General features: G+C 50.8%; 1 protein-coding gene across 2 annotated transcripts; it reads left to right on the top strand.

Annotated features, from left to right (window-relative positions):
• The first annotated feature begins 4,321 nt into the window (after nt 1-4,321).
• On the top strand, nt 4,322-22,702 carry EDARADD (EDAR associated via death domain). Of its 2 annotated transcripts, none has more exons than XM_032974253.2 (7): nt 4,322-4,454; nt 10,301-10,395; nt 12,210-12,258; nt 13,301-13,359; nt 15,116-15,212; nt 16,051-16,220; nt 16,645-22,702. In XM_032974253.2, exons 1-7 carry the CDS (start codon nt 4,403-4,405, stop codon nt 16,897-16,899), a joined length of 777 nt encoding a protein of 258 aa, XP_032830144.1. In that variant the 5' UTR covers nt 4,322-4,402; the 3' UTR covers nt 16,900-22,702. The 2 variants fall into 2 exon arrangements, with proteins under 2 accessions (XP_032830144.1, XP_032830143.1); XM_032974252.2 differs by having other exon boundaries at nt 15,113-15,212.
• The last annotated feature ends 713 nt before the right edge of the window (nt 22,703-23,415 follow it).

Genomic DNA, 23,415 nt, shown 5'->3' with positions numbered 1-23,415 from the left:
GGTTCTTTCGGTAAAGTCACGTAAAACACAAACGTGTTGCACTACCACCTAGCTTGGTCTTGTTTTGAGTTATTTTCCCAAGGGTGGGGGAGGGGGGGGTAGCCCCGTGGCTCAGTCTCCGTGCCATCGCATTCTGCTCTTTTCCCCTCTCGAATCCCGGAAAGCCTCCACCACGTTCCGCACGATCGATCGTTTGTTCCTGAGCCGCCGCTCAGGGACTCGTTATTTAGTTTTGCCGTTACTGCGTTCAATCGGCAAATCACTTTGCCGACGACGCAAATCATTTACAATCCGGCGACGTGATGGGCAATGGCTCTGTTTTGTTTTGTCGGAGCATAGCGGCACAATAATACATACATAAATAATTCGAATTTATAATGAGGCATTCCATCCCAGGATCCCAAAACGCAGTGCATGAAAAGCAGGAAACAAAAACAGAACCCAGGGGGCCAACCGACTAAAGAGGGAAAGGCCACTTTAAAGCGATGGGGTTTCAAAGCAAACTTGAATACACCTACCGACTCCGATTTGCCTGATTTCAAGTGGCAAGGCGTTCCTAACATAGCTTGTGGGGTGCCACGCTCACAAAAGCACCGATCACCAAAGAGAGCGTACCCTGGACATGGGAGTGCTGAGCAGTTGGAGATCAGAAATACATACACGTATATAAATGTATCAGTTCCTGCTAGTAGTGTTGGGGTGAGCCCTTTCAAAGCCGTAGATTGTAAATGTTGTGGCTTGGCTCTCCAACACACCGGCGTGCTGTACTAGTGACGAATTGGCCACGTTCTGTTGACGTGACAACCCTTACTAGTTGGCTGTGTCGGGTGGTGGCGGGTTTTAACGACGCATATTTACGCGATCTAACCCCCCCCAAAAAAACTCTTATGGATACCGATCGCGAAAGTCTACGTGTTAAACTAATAGCGTTATCGTAAAGTCCACTGGGAATTTGTCCGGTAGCCAGCTGAAGAGATACGACGACTTGTGTAAAGTGTTCTCACTCCAGCAGCTGCATTCCGAGAGGATAACCAACCTCATTATTAAGTTGGCGATCGCGGCCTCGCACTGTGGGCTCTGAGAAAACGTGGAGTTGGTTTTAAGAAAGTGTACACGTCTCAACAATGTCGCGTTCGCATGCCAACAGTTGTTTTCAAATCTGTACTCGGTATTAGGACCACTCGGACCCTGTTCAGGAGTGGGCCCCGAGGCTATGGAGTTCACTTCCCACCCGAACTTTATTCCTCCCAGTGGGCTTATTCAATCCAGCTTCAATGCACTCGTTATTAAAAGCCTGTCTCACTTCCTTTATACGTCTATTTTTTTAACCTTGCGTTTTCATTTGATTTTATTTGGCGGTGTGTTCTTTTCACCAGTCTGCATGCTTTTATTTTGGGCTTTTTGGTAATTCATTTGTTTCCTTAAATGTTTTGTTTTTAGCTCTTGTCAACATTTTGTTACCTCCGGATGAAAGGCGTATTACAGTGTTTCCATCAAGGCCATAGCCATGGAGTCAACATTGGGGGGGACCACATCTTCCAGGGGGTCTGGGGGTCCCCCCCCCCCCAGAAAAAAAATCTAAAACTAATTTATTGCCTAAAATATAAAAAAAATTCACTAACACATAGGATGGACTTTTCCTTTATTTTTTACAACAATGTCTAATAGTGTATTGTATTACATTGCTCTGTTTTTACTTTTTTACCTTTTCTTGTTTCAACCATAACCACAATCATATAAACAGAAATATATGCATTGTTATATGAAGACAAGTCCTGGCAAGGTTTAGAAAATTCTTTTTTTATTTACATAGCATCGCAATTATTATTTTACAAAAATATTTTTTATAACAATATATTTTAAGCATATTTGATTATATATTATAATTACGGCCTTGGTTTCCATTCTTTCCGGGACTTGCATTCGCATGTGTGGTTTTGAGCCGATTTCAGAATTACGAACCACGACAAGGACGGTTTATGGTTACGAAAAATGTCTCCTTACGCTCAAGATGCGTACAATCACTCGTTTCGACGTTGCTTTTATGTTTAAAGGAGGGGGGGCACCGACTACAGATATCAGTGCCCCCACCACCTCTCCCCACCACCTCCCCCCACCACCTTTCCCCCACCTGGCCATCGCAAACGATAGCGGCTCAACACAGTGACTTAGAGTCTTCGTGAAGGACATGTATAAGCACTGGCCAGATACTCTTAAACGCGTGATGTTGACTCTAAATGAGAAAGAGAAGCCAACCGGAGGACCCGGAGAGAGACACCGCAAACTCCAAATATACAGCAGCAGAGGGCGTCTGGGTCGGGGTCGAACCCACCACCTCCTGTATACCAGGCGAGGTAGTTAACATCTCGCCACGGAGAGAGAGAGACACGCAAACTCCAAATATACAGCAGCAGGCGTCTGGTGCGGGATCGAACCCACCACCGCGTGTTAATCACACGTGGAAGGCTGCCATTTAAAGCTTTACACACAACGGCGAGGGAATCGATCCAAAATGGATTACGCGTCAAAAATAAATCGATTCCTTCACGTGAGCGAGCCGGTTCATCGCGCGTCACAATCGATTCACCTTCGAGATTCCAGAGCATCGTAATCGAATGCGGCCAGCTGGTTACCGTATTGATGCTAAACGAGGGCGCATCTTTGGTGTCGCGATTTGAATGACTATCGCGCGTGGCAGATGCACATACCGTGTCAACCCACACACGGATTTACAGGGAATACGGGCACACACAAAAAAATGCGTCTTGTTTGTGTTTCTCGCTTGTGATGGGACTTAGGATGAACTGTGGGATGAACGTTGAGATTTATAAGGGGCCACGTGGTGACCAATAGGGTCTGAATTGGTCTTGTAATAAGGTGGGACATTGATGTGCGGTTGACGGGTGTGCAGATGCGATATGCATTGCGTCGTCTGCGTAGGAACACACCCTAATTGATACAATTAAGTGACGATGAGCAGCTAAGACGTTTGCGCGCAGGTTAGGGAGTGGCGAGTGTTGGGTGAGATGGGTTGGGTCGTATTTTGTGTGTGTGTCTAGGTCGACTCAGCCTCAAATGATAAACTGGTGCGGTGTGTAGTAAGCATCGCCACTGGGGAGACAAAGGCGGCCGCGCGTGGCGCTGGCCACCCACCCCCCTCGTGTGCCGTGCCAGCCTTCATAGGCGCGACTCGCTAACAGCACTTGCCCCAACAGTCTGTTGAGACTACACGGGGGATCTTTGTCTTTGTTTGGGTAGTGTAGCGGTCAGCGCGCTGCGCTACGAACCCATCAACCCGAGTTCGATTTCCCGCTCACGGCCAACACCGGTGACAATTATTTGAACCGGTCGTGGGCCTCCCCTAGGTAGACTCAGCCTCAAATGAGTACCTGGTACGGTGTGTAGTAAACATCGCCACTGGGGAGACAAAGGCGGCCGGGCGTGTCGCTGGCCATCCACCCCCCTCGTGTGCCACAGTGCCGGCCTTCATAGGCGCTACTCGCTAACAGCACTTACCCCTATAGTGTGTTGAGGCTACACGGGGGATCTTTGTCTTTGAGGATGAGTGTACCGTGTGCGTGAAGTCTGTGCGTGCAAGTGTGGTCATTTTGTACGCGTGTGCGCGCCTTTGTCAAAGTGTTTGCCTACCCCGATGCGCATCGTTTCGCGTATTTACGGGAAGTGGAAAGGGGGGAACGCGGAACTGGAGGCCGCGGTTCGAAAACTAGAACCGAGATAAGAGACGGTTCGGAACGGCACCAGGAGTTTGTTTGGAACAGGGCTAAGGCTGAACCGGTTCAGGTACCGAGCCCGAAATCGGTTCGGAGCGGAACGAACACGTGGCGCGGTGCTCGTGAACGGCAGCGAATATCGGAGCAGGGCGCTCTTTGGTTCAAAAACCACTTTGGTCGGTGGGGTGGGGCAGTATCGGAACAGGAGCCGAAGGAGAATCCCGTTGAGAACAGCGCGAGGAACAGAACAGTGGCCGGCGGAGGAGTGGGGGGGGGGGTGTGAGTGGGGGGGGGGGGGGTGTGAGTGGTGGGGAGGTGAGTGGCGGGGTGGGGGGAGGTGAGTGGTGGGGAGGTGAGTGGCGGGGTGGGGGGAGGTGAGTGGAGGTGGGGGGGGGCAGGACGTGACCGTGAGAGAATCGGAAGGAGTCTCCGGACACTGAAACTTGGGGCACAGAAGACGTCTGAGCACCGTGAGGAAGCAGACGCGACGAGGGGGAGGGAGAGGGGGGGGAGAGGGAGGGAGAGAGAGGGAGGGAGAGGGGGAGGGAGAGAGAGGGAGGGAGAGGGGCAGGGAGAGGGGGAGAGGGAGGGAGAGAGAGGGAGGGAGGCACCAGAAGTCGTCGTCGATTCCAGTGGAGGCGGAGGCGCAGCGCGCGCACCCCGCACCCACCATGGAGCACGACCACAGCGGAGCCACCAGCACCCTGGAGCACTGCGCAGCAGGTACACACACACAGGTACACACACACAGGTACACACACACAGGTACACACACACAGGTACACACACACAGGTACACACACACAGGTACACACACACAGGTACACACACACACAGATACACACACACAGGTACACACACACAGGTACACACACACAGGTACACACACACACAGGTACACACACAGACAGGTACACACACAGGTACACACACACAGGTACACACACACAGGTACACACACACACAGACAAGTACACACACACAGATACACACAGGTACACACACACAGGTACACACACAGGTACACACACACACAGGTACACACACACAGGTACACACACACAGGTACACACACACAGGTACACACAGGTACACACACACAGGTACACACACACAGGTACACACACACAGGTACACACAGGTACACACACACAGGTACACACAAACAGGTACACACACACAGGTACACACACACACAGGTACACACACAGGTACACACACACAGGTACACACACACAGGTACACACACACAGGTACACACACACAGATACACACAGGTACACACACACAGGTACACACACACAGACACACACACAGGTACACACACAGGTACACACACACACAGGTACACACACAGGTACACACACAGGTACACACACACACACAGGTACACACACAGGTACACACACAGGTACACACACACAGGTACACACAGGTACACACACAAAGGTACACACACAAAGGTACACACACAGATACACGGGAACACACACACAGGTACACACACACAGGTACACACACAGATACACACAGGTACACACACAGGTACACACACACATAGACACAGACACACATACAGGTACACACACAGGTACACACACAGGTACACACACACAGATACACACAGGTACACACACACAGGTACACACACACACAGGTACACACACACAGATACACACAGGTACACACACACAGACACACACACAGACACACACACAGGTACACACAGGTACACACACAGGTACACACACAGGTACACACACAGGTACACACAGGTACACACACAGGTACACACACACAGGTACACACAGGTACACACACAAAGGTACACACACAGATACACGGGAACACACACACAGGTACACACACACAGGTACATACACAGATACACACAGGTACACACACAGGTACACACACACATAGACACAGACACACATACAGGTACACACACAGGTACACACAGGTACACACACAGGTACACACACAGATACACACAGATACACACACACAGGTACACACACAGGTACACACAACAACAACCGCCATTCGCCACTAAGTGACGGTGACGTCACCACGACGCTTGTGCCAGGCCATGTGCACCTTGAGGCCACGTGAAAGTGTCGAACGCCCGCTGGCAGGAGGTCACGGGGCAGACCCAGGTGCCACGGGTCGACTGACTGAGATGACTGAGATGACTGGCTGATGCACCACCTGTGCCCCCGACTGTGCCAACCTGCTGTGCTTTAGCCACCCGGCGCTCCGCTCGTTGTTGTGAGCGTCGCTCCTCCGCCCTCCGTTGTTGTTGGAGGGCGACTGCCTCCAACTGCTCAGTAGCGTCCTTCACGAGCCTCCTCCACAGAGGCCGATCTTGACACCGATGGTACCTGTCATCGGCAAGTACACTCAGCTCCACGTCCTCCTGTACCACATCACTCCATCTCTTCTCTAGCCCGTGCCGCGCCCGTTTAGCCCCCTCGATTCGGCCGAACAAAAGCTGTTTCGGCATGCGGTGGCTGGGTATGCGGGCTACATGACGCAGCCAACGCAGCCTTGCCTGCCGAAGGAGCTCACCGATGGGACTTTGCCCAGATCTTTCAAGGATTTGTGAGCTCCTCACACAATCCAGCCTGGTCAAACCCAGGATGGATCAAAGGCAGGCTAGCCTACACACACACAGGTACACACACAGGGATGTAGTGTGAGTCTGTGAGTAGTGTTAGTCTGTGGGCAGTGTTGAGTCTGTGGGCAGTGTCGAGTCTGTGGGCAGTATTGAGTATATGGGCAGTGTTGAGTCTATGGGCAGTGTTGAGTCTATGGGCAGTGTTGAGTCTATGGGCAGTGTTGAGTCTATGGGTAGTGTTGAGTCTATGGGTAGTGGTAGTCTTTGGGTCGTATGTATGTATGTTGAACTTCTTTCGCACCTTACGTAGCCAACTGCGCTAATTGGAGGTGCGAGGGGGAAGGACAACAAACTAAACACTAAAAGCAGTTCGAAAGGAATGAGATTTCAGTCTAGATGATGATTTTAAAGTGCACAGCTCCAGTGGCTTACTAATATCGGAGGAGCATTCCAGACGGCCGCAGAAGTGCATCTTGAAGATTGCGGTGACCACCGTCTTTGTTCGATGGCTTAGGCAACAAGCCGCTGCTGCGACAATGACCGGAGTGTCACGTGATGGTGGTTTATGCCCCTTGACAAGATTGGCGAGATATTGTGGCTCATTTGTGTACAAGCGACAACGGATTCGTTCGCGCGCCACGTAGCCAGAGAGAGAACGTTGTACAAGGACTCTTCTACTTACGAACTTTCAGAGATATGAACAAACCTGGTCCGTACGTCCAGTTGCCTGTTCGGACCGAGAGTCGTAAGTTAAATCGCCACGCAATAGATGGCGGTGGTGGCATCTACATCTACAGAACGTGAAGAACCAGTGGCATCTACATCTACGGAACCTGAAGAACCAGTGGCATCTACATCTGCTGAACATGAAGAACCAGTGGCATCTACATCTACAGAACGTGAAGAACCAGTGGCATCTACATCTATACAACATGAAGAACCAGTGGCATCTACATCTGCAGAACGTGAAGAACCAGTGGCGTTTACATCTACGGAACGTGAAGAACCAGTGGCATCTACATCTGCAGAACGTGAAGGTCCAGTGGCATCTCCATCTGCAGAACGTGAAGAACCAGTGGCATCTTTATCTGCAGAACATGAAGAACCAGTGGCATCTACATCTACAGAACGTGAAGAACCAGTGGCATCTACATCTACGGAACGTGAAGAACCAGTGGCATCTCCATCTGCAGAACGTGAAGAACCAGTGGCATCTGCAGAACGTGAAGAACCAGTGGCATCTACATCTGCAGAACGTGAAGAATCAGTAGCATCTACATCTGCAGAACGTGAAGAACCAGTGACATCTCCATCTGCAGAACGTGAAGAACCAGTGGCATCTACATCTGCAGAACATGAAGAATCAGTAGTATCTACATCTGCAGAACATGAAGAACCAGTGATATCTCCATCTGCAGAACGTGAAGAACCAGTGACATCTCCATCTGCAGAACGTGAAGAACCAGTTGCATCTACATCTGCAGAACGTGAAGAACCAGTGGCATCTACATATACGGAACGTGAAGAACCAGTGCATCTACATCTGCAGAACGTGAAGAACCAGTGGCATCTACGTCTGCAGAACATAAAGAACCAGTGGCATCTCCATCTGCAGAACGTGAAGAACCAGTGACATCTACATCTGCAGAACATGAAGAACCAGTGACATCTCCATCTGCAGAACGTGAAGAACCAGTGACATCTCCATCTGCAGAACGTGAAGAACCAGTGGCATCTACATCTGCAGAACGTGAAGAACCAGTGGCATCTACATCTACGGAACGTGAAGAACCAGTGCATCTGCAGAACGTGAAGAACCAGTGGCATCTACGTCTGCAGAACATAAAGAACCAGTGGCATCTCCATCTGCAGAACGTGAAGAACCAGTGACATCTACATCTGCAGGACACAGCCTCCACTAATCGACTCAGCCTCCACTAATCGACTGGACACGGCGTGTGAATAAGAGCTTTACTCGGAACTCTGTGGGCGTGGGTCACACCGCCGGCCTCTCTGGAAATTTGGCTTGAGTCGGTCACGGAGAGCCGGAGGTGGAGACGTTGCGAGCCGATTGCTAGCGGCGGCGGCGGAGATGATGAGTCACGGGGCCCCAAGGAGGTCTGGGGTTTTCAGGCTTATCACTCGGGTCAAGCTACAGCGGGGAAGGGTTGGGGGGAGGCGGCGGTGGGGGGGGGGGTTATAGGGTTTAGTGCTATGGGTTCAACGCTTTTTTTGGCTAAGTGATGTTTCGGCATCGTGTTTTAGGGGTTATAGGTTACGGATAAGACGAGGCTTAGTAGGGAAAATTGGTGAGGCATTGCGGTCAGAGTCTCGGGTCAAGGCGACGGGGTAACGTTTTGGGTTCTTGGCTTTGCACTCGGGTCAGACTCGGACTTGAGCTTAGGGTTATGGCTCGAGTTATGCTCTTGGACTAGGGTGTAGGACTTTGCTTAATGCGCCAGGGCTAAGTACTCTGGCTGTTGGCTAGAGTAATGGGCTCAGAGTATGGTAATAGCCTGCAGTAAATGGGCTGTTATTAGGAAGCCACCGGGGGCTTTGTGATTTTAAATCTACTTTGAAAACTCATTTCTTTATAACTGCTTTTTCGTCTTTAGTTTATCGTCCTTCCCCCCTCCACCCAGCACCTCCGATTCGCACAAGTGGCTACGTACCGTGCGAAAGAAGTTCAACTTACACGCGCGCATTACATTCGGGCTGGCCATGGCAATGGTGGTGGAAGCAGCAGCAGCAGTGGAAATCGTGCGCGGTCTACGCTGCGGGGTTTCTGGTTTCTTGGAAAAAAAGCGGTTAGAGAGCCAGGAAGAGGGAGAGAGAGAGACATGCGTACCCACACATGTACGTGTGTGTGTGTGTACACGTGTGTGTACACGTGTGTGTGTGTGTACACGTGTGTGTGTGTGCACGCGCTGCACGTGTGCGCACGCGCGCGTGTACGTACGCGATGCAAAGACGTGAGCGTCTCTTTCTCGAAATTTATAATGGCCATGTCACACACTAAGCCAGCGCACTGGTCTATGGGTCTCTGTGTAAGTCTTTGGGTCACTGTGGCCGCTCTTTGTATGATGACCGCCCTGTGTATGATGACCGCCCTGTGTATGATGACCACCCTGTGTATGATGACTGCCCTGTGTATGATGACCGCCCTGTGTACGATGACTGCCCTGTGTATGATGACCGCCCTGTGTATGATGACCGCCCTGTGTATGATGACCACCCTGTGTATGATGACTGCCCTGTGTATGATGACCGCCCTGTGTACGATGACCACCCTGTGTATGATGACCGCCCTGTGTATGATGACCGCCCTGTGTACGATGACCGCCCTGTGTACGATGACTGCCCTGTGTACGATGACCGCCCTGTGTACGATGACCACCCTGTGTATGATGACCGCCCTGTGTATGATGACTGCCCTGTGTACGATGACTGCCCTGTGTATGATGACCACCCCTGTGTATGATGACCGCCCTGTGTACGATGACCGCCCTGTGTACGATGACCGCCCTGTGTATGATGACTGCCCTGTGTACGATGACCGCCCTGTGTATGATGACCGCCCTGTGTACAATGACCGCCCTGTGTACGATGACCGCCCTGTGTATGATGACCGCCCTGTGTATGATGACCGCCCTGTGTATGATGACCACCCTGTGTACGATGACCACCCTGTGTATGATGACCGCCCTGTGTACGATGACTGCCCTGTGTATGATGACCGCCCTGTGTATGATGACCGCCCTGTGTATGATGACCGCCCTGTGTACGATGACCACCCTGTGTACGATGACTGCCCTGTGTATGATGACCACCCTGTGTATGATGACCGCCCTGTGTATGATGACCGCCCTGTGTACGATGACTGCCCTGTGTACGATGACTGCCCTGTGTACAATGACTGCCCTGTGTATGATGGCCGCTCTGCGTGCAGTGCCGGCCAAGGCCGCGGCTCCGGCCGGGAACGGCTGCTCGTCCCCACGTCGCCCGGTGGAGTCCGACTACCGGAGCGACGCGGCCGCCACTCTGGTGAGTCCGCACGGCACGGCGCTCCTCCGCGCCGTGCCCGGCCGGCCGGGCGGTGCCGCGGTGGTGACCGCTCGCGCCTCCCAGCAACGAGGGGCCCGGGTTCGATTCCCGACCTCGGGCGCCTTTCTGCGCGGAGTTTGTCTGCTCTCTCCCCTCCTGTGTTGCAGGGCGAATGCCCCCGGGTTCTCTGGTTTCCTCCCGTGGATAAAGAAGTAAAACCGTACAATGTAACTGGCACTGGACGTAATGGTGAAGGCGGCTGTACGAGTCGCGAGCGAGAGGGAGGAACGGCGCAAGGTCGAGTGCGGGGAGAGTGCGAGGAGGGAGAGCGAAGGTGGAGAGAGAGAGAATGGAAGGAGAGAGGAGGAAGATACATAGGGGAAGTGAAGTCTAGAGAAAACTAAACTGTTTTTATTTTACCAGGTAAGGTCCACTGAGCTACTGTGTAGCTCTTTTTCAGAAGCGACCTGGCTATCACAAATGATAGCTCAACGAAGTGGCTTGTCACATGGAGATTATATTATATAAGCGCGTGTTTCCAAATGCGGACGGAAAAACCGGAAGACCCGGAGAAAAATCCACGCGACCACGGGAAGAGAGAGAGACACACAAACTCCAACTATACAGCAGGCTTCAGGGTCGGGATCGAACCCACGACTTCCTGCATATCAGGCGAGGCAGTTAACATCTCCTAGCCACCGCGGCGACAGGAGGCGAGAGGACCAACAAGGGGGGGTGGGGGACACAGAAGGCAGAGAGAGAGAAGAGAGTGGGGGAAAGCGTCAGCTAAGGAGAGAGTGCAAGGGAGAGAGACAGGGTAGATAAGGGAGAGCATAGAGAGGAAGAGGGAGGTAGGGGGGAGAGGTGGGTAGGGTTGGTGAGGGGAGGGGGGGGGTGCTGTACCTCACAGTGCTGGCCAGGAACCCTGCCACCCTGCGTGTGCTCGGGGCGGTAGTACCACAGCAGACTCATGGTGAGCTCCCCTGCACACACAGCACCACAATTCCCCCACTAAAGCCTTGCACGATGCGATGAGCACGGTTGCGTATGTCGGGCGCCCTTTATCGGCCTTAACAATATCCCATTGTAGCACAATTATCTTCAAATTAATCAGAGACGCGTCCTCCCGACGGCCCGCCGACCCTTTCTTCGTCGGCCAGTGTTTACCAAAATCAGGCCCGCGCGTGCGAAAAACCTGGCAGGACCCTCCTGAAAGAGGAGTCTCGAGCCTCGGCCGGGGGCCCCCCAGCAACCGGCGGCCGTGGGCCGGCTTGGGCCTACCGAGTCCCCTTTTAGAGTGGCCCCCGCCGAGAGGCATGGCATGGCCGAGCCCTCGTGGTTACAGGCCGAGTGAGGTACAATGGAGAGGAGCGAGGGGGTTGAAGGATCGAGACGTTGCGTTTGCCCGCGCGCCCTTGTTTCGTCATGCATATCTTAGCGTCTGTTCGCACGTCTGGTCTGTCTTGTCCCTGTCTGTCTGTGTGTGGGGGTAGTCGCTCGCTATGGGGGAGCGGTGCCGTAACGGTTAACGCTACGCCGCGCTGTGAACCCGGCGGTCCCGAGTTCGATTCCCGCTCACGGTCAACATCGGTGACGATTATTTGAACCGGTCCTGGGCATCCCCTAAGGTCGACTCTGGTGCGGTGTGTAGTAAACATCGCCACTGGGGAGACAAAGGCGGCCGGGCGTGGCACTGACCACCCACCCCCCTCGTGTGCTGTTCCGGCCTTCATAGGTGCTACTTGCTAACAGCACTTGTCCCAATAGAATATTAAGGCTACACGGGGGATCTTTGTCTTTGTTTGTATGTGTAGGAGTTGGTGACCCCGGTGCAGGAGACGGACCCAGTGCAGGGAGAGCTGGGTACGGTGACTCCATACTGCACCACACCACACTGCATCACACCACACTGCACCACATCACCCCAGACCACACTGCACTGCACCACACTGCCCCACACTGCACCGCATCACACGACTCCACACTGCACCACACCACCTGTACCATCCCACACCACCCCATACCACACGAAAGCACACCACCCCTTACTGCACCGCACCACCCTGCACTACACCACGCCACACCACGCCACACCACGCCACACCACGCCGCACCATGTGGCTACAGTACCGTGGCATGCGTGAATGTGTGCTCACTGATGCTAGTTTGTAGGGAGCAGTGGTGCAGTGGTTAGCACACTGCTGTCTGAAACCATGAACCTGATTTCCATTTCCGCACCTGGCCACCTTCAGTGATGAATACCTGAACCGGTCCTGGGCCTCCCCTAGTCTTAAATCAGTGTCTGGCATGGTGTAAACTTCAGAATTGTGGAGACAAAGGCGGCCGGGCATGGTGCTGGCCACCCACTCCCACGTGTGATGTACTGACCTTCATAGGTGCTCGCTAACAGCACTTGCTCCTCCAGTCTGTTAAGGCTATACAGGAAATCTTTTCCTTTGGAGCGGTGGAGTGTTACCGCACTGCGCTACGAACCCGGCGACCCAAGTTCGATTCCCGCTCACGGCCAACATCATTGGAGAATACCTGAACTGGTCATGGGCCTTACCTAGGTCGCCTTGGTCTTAAACGAGTTCCTTAAGTGGTGTGTAAATCATCAGCACTGGGGGAACAAAGGTGGCTGGGGGTGGTGCTGGCAACACCAGCCCCTGGCACATCGTACCTGCCTTAATAGGTGCTCGCTAACAACAGCACTTGCCAAGATGGTCTGTGAATGCTGTATGGGCATCTTTGTCTTTTGTTGTCTCTTGTGGTGCGTGCGTGTGCTCACACCCGCGTGTGTGCGTGCGCTCACACCCGCGTGTGCGTGTACTCACACCCGCGTGTGTGTGTACTCACACCCGTGTGTGTGTGTGCGTGTACCTGGGTGTGCCCCTGTGTGTCGCAGTGACTGCGCGTGAGAAGCGGCAGAGTCCCGGCCTGACGAAGGAGGAGACGGCACCGTTTGTGGGTCACGCACAAACGACCTCTGACCCCTCCTCGCCTCTCCAACAAGAGCACCGCTTATTATCCTACCACGCGTCACTTACCGATAAACTCATTCGCCTACACAACCACCCACCCAGTTCCTCACCCTCCAACTCACTCACCCACTCCCTCAGCCACCCACTCATCCACTCCCTCACCCTCCCACCCACTCAATCTCCCACGTGTCACTCACTCGCAAAGCCACCGAGTCACTCGCTCACCGAGTCACTCGCTCACGAAGCCACCATCCACCACTGTCACCGAGTGAGCACGAAGCCAGGAGCCTCGACCTTCGGGCCTACTCAATCTCCCGCCGCGCCCTCGTGTAGTTCACCCCAGAGACCACACCCTTTGTAATCTCCACATTTATTCTGCTGCACTTGTGCGCCAAGTCAACGGAGTTTTGTCCGGTGACGCATTCATACATAGAGGATCGCAGAGCTTGGGCCATTGTTGACTGCGCCGGCTGGCCGCGTGGCCGCTGCCTTCCCGCCGCTTGTCCGCGGTTCTTCTGAGTCGCGCCCTCTCCCTCACGCTCCCTCTCCCTCACGCTCCCTCTTCGAGAGCGAGTGAATGCTGTGCAGCGCGTTGCAAGTTAACGTTTTTATTCTCGTCGCGGTCGAAGGGGGTCGTCGCGGCGGAGTTAGCGCGGATTCTTTTTCACGCAATGTGAAGCGAGCTGGCGATGGACAATCGAGCTGTGTGCGGACGCGCAGAGAAGGCTTTGCCTGCACAGTTGTGCGTACGTACAGAAGTTCAGCGAAGTTCAGCGTACATACATATGTACAGTAAAACCTTGGATTGCGAGTAACTTGGTCTGCGAGTGTTTTGCAAGACGAGCAAAAATTTAAAATAAATATTAATTTGATAAACGAGCGAGGGTCTTGCAATACGAGAAGCAGCACGTGTAGACGCTTTGTCTGCCGAGCGTCACGTGATCACAACTGATATACAACGAGTGCTTTGATATACGAGTGATTTGATATACGAGTGATTTGATATACGAGTGCTTTGATATACGAGTGCTTCGGATTACAAACACGTTTTTCCGGAACGAATTATGCTCGCAATCCAAGGTTTTACTGTACATATGTATGTACGTATATACTGTACCTACGTATGTACGTGCGCTGCACTTTTTTCACACCGTACGTAGCCAACCGCGCTGAATCGAAGGTCGCGTGTCCGCTCGTTACATCGGCGTCCCTCGGCGGACGGCCTCGGGCCTGGTCACGCCCAGTGTCCTCGGCTCAAAGCAGAAAGCCTCGTTCAGTTTGCTCGGTGGCTGTGGAGCTCGGACCTCCGCCCGCTCTTTTGGATTAAAGCTGTCGAGGAGACTGCTGTGCCAGGCGACTCGGCGGGTTGCGAGTTCGCATCCTGGTCGCGGGTGGGTCGGGGGGGGGTTGCGTCGGGGTGAGGGTGGCGGTGGGTGACTTGGCCCATAATGCCTCTGGGGTCGATAATTCCACAAGCGCCACTTTGTGGGGAAATCAACAGTGGTTGTCCTATGGATGGATAAGACTCTCCCTCCCCCCTCCCGGGCCATGTGAATGTGTAATTTCCACCGTTGGCTAAGCAGCGTAACAACTGGGAGATGACCACCGCCCCAATGCTTCTTGAGCAGCAGGACATCCCTTTGAGATTGCTTCGCGACGAACACTCCTGGCAGGGCACAGAACATCAGGCGTGCCCCAAATTTTGCTAACTGAGGTCGTGTCTGCGATTCACACAGAAGGAGACTGAGGCCAGCAACCCCATCGCAATCCCTGGCAAAACTCCGACGGAAACCCCCACTGAAAAGGCCGCTGAAAGTCCCAACGGCAGTAGCGGCGGTGAGTCTCGGGCACAGGAGGGAAATGGGTAACGAGTCGAGACTTGATTTAGAATTTATTTGTGGGTTACCCGTGCGCGTGTCCATAGCCCCACACCACTCTTCGCGTGCCGTGCCGGCCTCCATAGGTGCCGCTCGCTCAGAGAGCCTGGCCAGCAAGTCAGTTAACGCTGTACGGGTAATAATTGTCTTGCGGTGGGAAGCGATGGTGCAGTGGTTAGTGGACTGCGCTACGAACCCAGCGACCCGAGTTCAATTCCCACTCACGACCATTAACAATTGAGAATGTTTGCATCGATCCTGGGCCTCGCTTACATCAACTTAGCCTTAAACAAGTACCACCTGCAATGTGTATATTCCAGTACCTGGGGAGACGTAAGTGGGCGGGCGTGGTGCTCGCCACCCAACCCCCTCTTGCGCCGTGCCGCCCTCCATACATGCTCGCTCAAGACACTTGCCCCAACAATCTGTTAAGGCTATATGGGCGATATTTGTCTTTGTGTGTCTCTGTGGCGAAATGTTAACTACCTCGGCTGGTATACACGGGGTCCTGGGTTTGATCCCGACCCTGAGGCCTGCTGTATATTTGGAGTTTGCGTGTTCTTCCTGTGCTCGCGTGGATTTTTTTTTCAGGAGCTCCAGTTTTTCCCTCCACGTTTAGAAACAATGTGTTTAGAGTATCAGACTGCTATAAATTATCCACGTGATAAGCCACTTCGTTGAGCTATCATTTGTGATAACCAGGTCGCTTTTGAAAAAGAGCTACATAGCTCAGTGGGCCTTACCAGGTAAATAAAAAATTAGTTAAGTGTGTGCCGTACATGTGTGTGTGTGTGCAGGTCAGTCATGTCCCAACCTCCCCCCCGCCATTGACCCCGTGACCTCTGCCCCCGTCTCGCTGTGCTCGGGTACCGAGCGCCCCCAGCCCACGGTGCTGGACTTCATGGATGACGCCGACGCCTTCTACAGACTCAAGGCCAAGTTGGATCCCAGCCACAGCATCATCAAGGTGTGTCGCAGTGCCGCGGTGACCAATAGACTCACGTAGAGACCCAGTTTAGTTTGTCATCCTTCCCCCCCACCCCCCCCCCGCACCTCCGATACGCACGGTTGGCTACGTATGGTGCGAAAGAAGTTTCAAATATATACATAGACTAGCATCAGACCGATAGACTCGCATAGGACCTAGAGACTTACGTACACCCATAGACTAACATAGGACCCGTAGACTAATATAGGATCTGCAGACTAGCATAGGACCCACAGACGAATGTAGACCCAGTGATGTAGCTATCGAGTATGGCCATTGTTCAGTGCACAGTAGATGAGATCAGTCAAAATATCGGCACGTTTGCTTTTGAAATGCCACACGAGAGGAGATGGCCATCGTGAACCCAACGACATGGCCACTGTGAACCCGCCGCCGCCCGCAGAACTGGCGTCACGTGGGCTCACGCTGGGGCCTAAGCTACGACGAGCTGAGCCTGCTGGAGGAGCGGGGGAGGGGCGGGCGCAGCCCCACCGAGGAGGTGCTCCTGCGCAACGGGCACCGCCCGCTGGCCCAGCTGGTGCAGCAGTGCCGCGACCTCAACCGGATCGACGCCGCCTTGCTGCTGCAGGACTGGGTGGCGCAAACGTGGCGCCGGGGGCCACGGCAGCAGGAGGAGCTCGGTCACTCGTGGCGCTAGCGGCGCCGGCGGCGAGGGCCGCGGGAGAAGCTCCCGGCACGAGGGCGCGGGACGTCGTGCCGAACGACGCTCCGTGGTGACCCGCACGGGAAAGCCGCACGGCACGACCGCGGAAAATATCTTAAGTGGCGTCGGCGGCGGCGCCGGCGGCGGCGCCATCGCCACCGTGAAGCTTCTAGATATGGGTAGAATCGAAATGACGTGTGAATTAGAACGGGGACAATTAGTCGGTGAGGCCCGATCGATCGACGGATCATTGCGATCGACTACTTCTTACTCTTGCGATGGCGCGTGTCGCGAGATAATTGATCGTTTTGATGCTTGTAAGTGTAATGCGAATGATGCGTTACAGATACATTGAGGCCAAGAGAGCAAACGAAACCGTACAAACAAGACCTTGACGAGCCATACAAATAAACAAAGGGCACAGTAAAAATGATACAGGAAAAAAAAATGGAGCCTTAAATCGAATCGCGATACTGAACGGTGACGATTTATAGAATTGCTGCGGGGCTGAGTCGTTCAGACATGCCGAGTCCGCAACGTCATCGGCACCGTCGTCCTCATCAGGACGATCAACATCATTATCAATGGCGCACCAACGTCGTCAGACGCTCACGCCCAATTTTGTTTGGTTAAGGGAGCTCATGGGATCGCATGCGGTTAAGGGCGATTGGTTTGTGGTTGTGCGGATTATGCGAGGACAAATCCTCCGCTTTCTGGCACATTGTTCAAACGTTTTCATGAGCGTCCACGTGCAAATGTTTTAAGCGGACCGGCAGTGCTGGGTTCACGTTACGGTTATGTGGATGGACGCAGCGTTAGTTACAGGAAGACGCAGCCAAAACAAGTTAAGAAAAAAAAAGCATACGTTTGGATCCTTCAACGTTCCTAACGTGCGTTCGTCCTCGGAAGTATTTAATCAGCGGCGTGGAAACTGGGGGAAAACGCGTTTGCATATTTGCAAATACTGTGATCCTTTTGCCTCTGGTGTTTTGTCTCCCAAGTTTCAGGCAGCGCTTTGACTAATTTGGCTAGTTTTCTAGAGTTCTAGAGGGCAAGTCCCTGATAATGGTAACACAACTTTAGACTACAGATACGGCCCATGCCTTCAATTGATAAAACCTGCAGCAACACGAGGCCTCTTCTCACTTCAAAACAGGTCCCCAAACAAGCTTTACTTCTTCACGACTAGCATCTTGGCCGCACTAATCGGACACCTGAGGGGAATGTGTTTGACCTGGCGGGCACTAATTTAAGCAAGTGCCCAGTCACTCCTGTCACTGCAAGGGCCTCGCAGAACCTTGAATAAATAGGACTCAACATCTCGGCAGCACTAATTGGGTCCTGGAGGGCAATATTTTCAACCTGGCGACAACAAATGCGTTTCTAATTTCGGCATGCTCGGTCGAATTATGTCACTGCTTCTTCTTGCCCGGTCAAACACGCACGTTTCTTTTTATGTTAGTAATTTGGGTAGCGATAAGGGGTGTGATTGTAGTGAGGTGGCCTGCCACAGGTATGTGAAAGTCCTGTTAGGCCCTTCGTAAGGATAAGAGGTTCCCCACTCCTGTTCTGCTCGAGTTGTTCAGGATTTTTTTTCTGCCGGTAATTATCCCTATTATAATAATAGGGTTTTTCCCCTTTTTTCTGGCAACAAAACTGAAACCTTTTGACAAGGAATCATGTGTGCATTAACCACAATTCCCGTGGTCAAAATGCAAACAAAAAAAACACACGATGATAATATATGCATTGTCCTTGAAACTGATTGGTCTACACCAGAGACAGCTTTCTTTTGAGCCTCGTCTCAATTGGTGCTAGACCAGATGACGCCAAAAGGCGTACAGCTCAAAGACAATGCACTATCAGAGTAATGAGGGCTCGGGGTAAGCATTGACATCATTAGACCTCCTTTGCCAGTACCAAAATATAATATGGTTTTTCCTTTTTTTTCTGGCAACAAAACTGAAACCTTTTTACAAGGAATCATGTGTGCATTAACCACAATACCTGTGGTCAAAATGCAAACAAAAAACACTCGCTGATAATATATGATGCATTGTCCTTGAAATTGATTGGTCCACACCAGAGACGGCTTTCTTTTGAACCTATGAACCCTTTGGCACGACGTGCCAAAGGGTTCATAGTGGACATTAACGATCCCGTGACGTTGTGTGCCAGTGTCACAGTCCGTGCGAAAACTAGACCAGAGGACGCCAAAAGGCGTACAGCTTTCCTATTGTTGGGTTTTTAATGTGGACTGTGTAAAAGGTGTGTATTTTGATGTATCTATGTTTAACACGTAGGCTTTCGCGCCCAATATCATCCATAATATAGTTGTTATTTTTAATAAAAACTAATATCTGCGACTAAAGGCGTATTACCGAAGCTATCAACAGAAGGTGCGTACCGGATTAATTGCTCTTGTGGCAAATGCTATGTTGGGCAGACAAGACGAATGATCAGCACGAGACTTCTAGAACACCAAAGCAATATATACAGTGAGGGAAAAAAGTATTTGATCCTGTGCTGATTTTGTACATTTGCCCACTGACAAAGAAATTATCAGTCTTTAATTTTAATGGTAGGTTTATTTGAACAATGAGAGACAGAATAACAACAACAAAATCCAGAAAAACGCATGTCAAAAGTGTTATGAATTGATTTTAATCAGAGAAATAAGTATTTGACCCCTCTGCAAAACATGACTTAGTACTTGGTGGCAAAACCCTTGTTGGCAATCACAGAGGTCAGACGTTTCTTGTAGTTGGCCACCAGGTTTGCACACATCTCAGGAGGGATTTTGTCCCACTCCTCTTTGCAGATCTTCTCCAAGTCATTAAGGTTTCGAGGCTGACGTTTGGCAACTCGAACCTTCAGCTCCCTCCACAGATTTTCTATGGGATTAAGGGCTGGAGACTGGCTGCAAAGCAACTGTTTCATATTGCTCAGCAGCATCCAGTATTTTATTTCATTGCTAAAGCCTGAAAAAGGAATGTGGAAGATGTGTTGTTTTATATTTTTCAGCGTCTATTTTGTGATTGTTTACATGGGACATAAAATATGCATATGTTTAATTCACAATGATAAACCGCATAGAATATCGGAATGCCACGTTGCAATATGTATGGTATATTTCACTCCAGCGCTGTCCTCCAGACAGTCTCGTCCCTTCACCTGATGAAGGCCGCTTGTGTTGTGGCCGAAACGTCGTGAGAATATCATTGTGTTATTTAATTTTATCAATTTATTATTTTATTCTCATTCTACGTGACTTTACCGAAAGAACCAAAGAAGATATTTCTAGCTATGTGAAAGCAGAATCGCCATGCAGGCTTCATATCTCATAACATAGTGCAATGTAATCAGCTTGCTGCGAGGTGTTTCTAAATATATATAAAAAAATGTAATAGCACATGCGAAACATTGAGAAGCTAAGAAATTGCCATGAATACGTTGCCCACCCGATCTGCTTCTCACTGATGAACAGCGTAATGATCGCAAGCCCCATCACGAGCCCTCCCGTCAGTGCTGGTGGCAATGCCTATCCCTCTTTGCCTGCCAGCTCTTGATTCACGGATGTTTTTTTTTACACATTTGCTGAGCACAGGCTCAAAGGTCCAAAGCGTCAAGCGGTCAGTGACAAACGGCACGATAAAAATTGTAAAAGGGAAGAGTTACGATTTTTTTTAAACTGAGCAACGTTATTATAAGAGCTTGGGGAAAACAGACGATGGAAGGAATTCCTAAGTGTAGCCGGGTGAGGGAAAAAAACAAAATGCATTTGTTGTGACCTGACATGTACGTATGTACGTTGCACTTCTTACGCACCGTACATAGCCAACCGTGCTCGTCGACACAGCGAGAGCGTATTCGTTATTTGTTGGATAGGTTCGCGGTTCGATTGTGCCAGGCAGCTCTGGTTAATACAACAGTGTCTAATAACCATAAAACACGACGTGCCAAAGGGTTCATAGTGGACATTAACGATCCCGTGACGTTGTGTGCCAGTGTCACAGTCCGTGCGAAAACTTGAAAAATGTAAATGTACTTGATTGGGAAAGACGTAGCAATCATTGTCCTTTACTGCAAAAACTTAGTATGACCCTCCTAAAAAATATATTCTTGAGACTCGGTGAAGCTTTCTGTGGGTAAACAAATGTAAATAATGAATGTGAGGGCAGTGGGGGGCTTTGATCAGCAGTGAATCTCGCTTGGAGTCGTACACAGACAACCATGGTTCTCTCGAGCAGCGGTGCACATTGAAGTTCGGATTTAAGCGTCCAGAGATCAGACCATGAGTCAGTACAGTGAGGGGAAAAAATATTTGATCCCCTGCTGATTTTGTACGTTTGCCCACTGACAAAGAAATGAGCAGTCTATAATTTTAATGGTAGGTTTATTTGAACAGTGAGAGACAGAATAACATCAAAACATTTGATTTGCATTTTAATGAGGGAAATAAGTATTTGACCCCTCTCCAAAACATGACTTAGTACTTGGTGGCAAAACCCCTGTTGGCAATCACAGAGGTCAGACGTTTCTTGTAGTTGGCCACCAGGTTTGCACACATCTCAGGAGGGATTTTGTCCCACTCCTCTTTGCAGATCTTCTCCAAGTCATTAAGGTTTCGAGGCTGACGTTTGGCAACTCGAACCTTCAGCTCCCTCCACAGATTTTCTATGGGATTAAGGTCTGGAGACTGGCTAGGCCACTCCAGGACCTTAATGTGCTTCTTCTTGAGCCACTCCTTTGTTGCCTTGGCCGTGTGTTTTGGGTCATTGTCATGCTGGAATACCCATCCACGACCTATTTTCAATGTCCTAGTTGAGGGAAGGAGGTTCTCACCCAAGATTTGACGGTACATGGCCCTGTCCATCGTCCCTTTTATGCGGTGAAGTTGTCCTGTCCCCTTAGCAGAAAAACACCCCCAAAGCATAATGTTTCCACCTCCATGTTTGACGGTGGGGATGGTGTTATTGGGGTCACAGGCAGCATTCCTCCTCCAAACACGGCGAGTTGAGATGATGCCAACGAGCTCCATTTTGGTCTCATCTGATCACAACACTTTCACCCAGTTGTCCTCTGAATCATTCAGATGTTCATTGGCAAACTTCAGACGGGCATATATATGTGCTTTCTTGAGCAGGGGGACCTTGCGGGCGCTGCAGGATATCAGTGCTTCACGGCGTAGTGTGTTACCAATTGTTTTCTTGGTGGCTATGGTCCCAGCTGCCTTGAGATCATTGACAAGATCCTCCCGTGTAGTTCTGGGCTGATTCCTCACCGTTCTCATGATCATTGCAACTCCACGAGGTGAGATCTTGCATGGAGCCCCAGGCCGAGGGAGATTGACAGTTCTTTTGTGTTTTTTTCCATTTGCGAATAATCGTACCAACTGTTGTCACCTTCCCACCAAGCTGCTTGGCAATGGTCTTGTAGCCCATTCTAGCCTTGTGTAGGTCTACAATCTTGTTCCTGACATCCTTGGAGAGCTCTTTGGTCTTGGCCATGGTGGAGAGTTTGGAATCTGATTGATTGCTTCTGTGGACAGGTGTCTTTTATACAGGTAACAAGCTGAGATTAGGATCACTCCCTTTAAGTGTGTTCCTAATCTCAGCTCGTTATCTATATAAAAGACACCTGGGAGCCAGAAATATTTCTGATTGAGAGGGGGTCAAATACTTATTTCCCTCATTAAAATGCAAATCAATTTATAACATTTTTGACATGCGTTTTTCTGGATTTTGTTGTTGTTATTATGTCACTCACTGTTCAAATAAACCTACCGTAAAAATTATAGACTGATCATTTCTTTGTCAGTGGGCAAACGTACAAAATCACCAGGGGATCAAATACTTTTTTCCCTCACTGTAATACTCCCAAATACAACTGTCGGCAGTGGCAGAACACGCGTGCCAACAAGGACACTAAAGTGATTTTGATAATGTTGAAGTGCTGTGCAAAACTAGTTACTACAGGCCAAGACTAATTCGATAATTTATTGAAATTGAGAGAAATAAAAATAATTGTAACCTTTCGGATAGCTACAGGCTTAGTGCTGCTTGGAAGCGAATCATCACATTCATAACACAGGTTTTTTTGGGGGGGTTTAACGACAAATATATTTACCCGATCTAACAAAAAAACCCTGTATTATGGATGATATTGGTCGCGAAAGCCTACTTGTTAAAGTGCCTATACAGGTTACCATACGTCAATGGGTATTACCTGCGCGCAGACAATAACACGGACTGCTATTTTAGTGCACACAAACAACAGGAGGTACAGGAACAATGCGCATGCGTAATGTACACGATGTACGGTGATTTACCATATGAATAACTCAACCGGTAATGGATACCCATTGTAATTTATATTCATTCATTAATCCCCTCCCCTTCACACCTGAAGGGCTCGCAAGTGATGTCATCACATCTATCCCCTCTATTTAAGGAATGAAAAGGGACTTCTCCAAAAACCTGGCTGTCTGCCTGATGAAGCTGGTTGTAA

This window comes from Petromyzon marinus, chromosome 53 (genome assembly GCF_048934315.1).
Source record: "Petromyzon marinus isolate PM22_M1 ecotype Great Lakes invasive population chromosome 53, UKy_Petmar_22M1.pri1.0, whole genome shotgun sequence".
In the NCBI taxonomy this organism is placed as follows: domain Eukaryota; kingdom Metazoa; phylum Chordata; class Hyperoartia; order Petromyzontiformes; family Petromyzontidae; genus Petromyzon; species Petromyzon marinus.
Note: the sequence above shows the minus strand (reverse complement) of the source record. Positions and strands in the feature narration are given on the sequence as shown.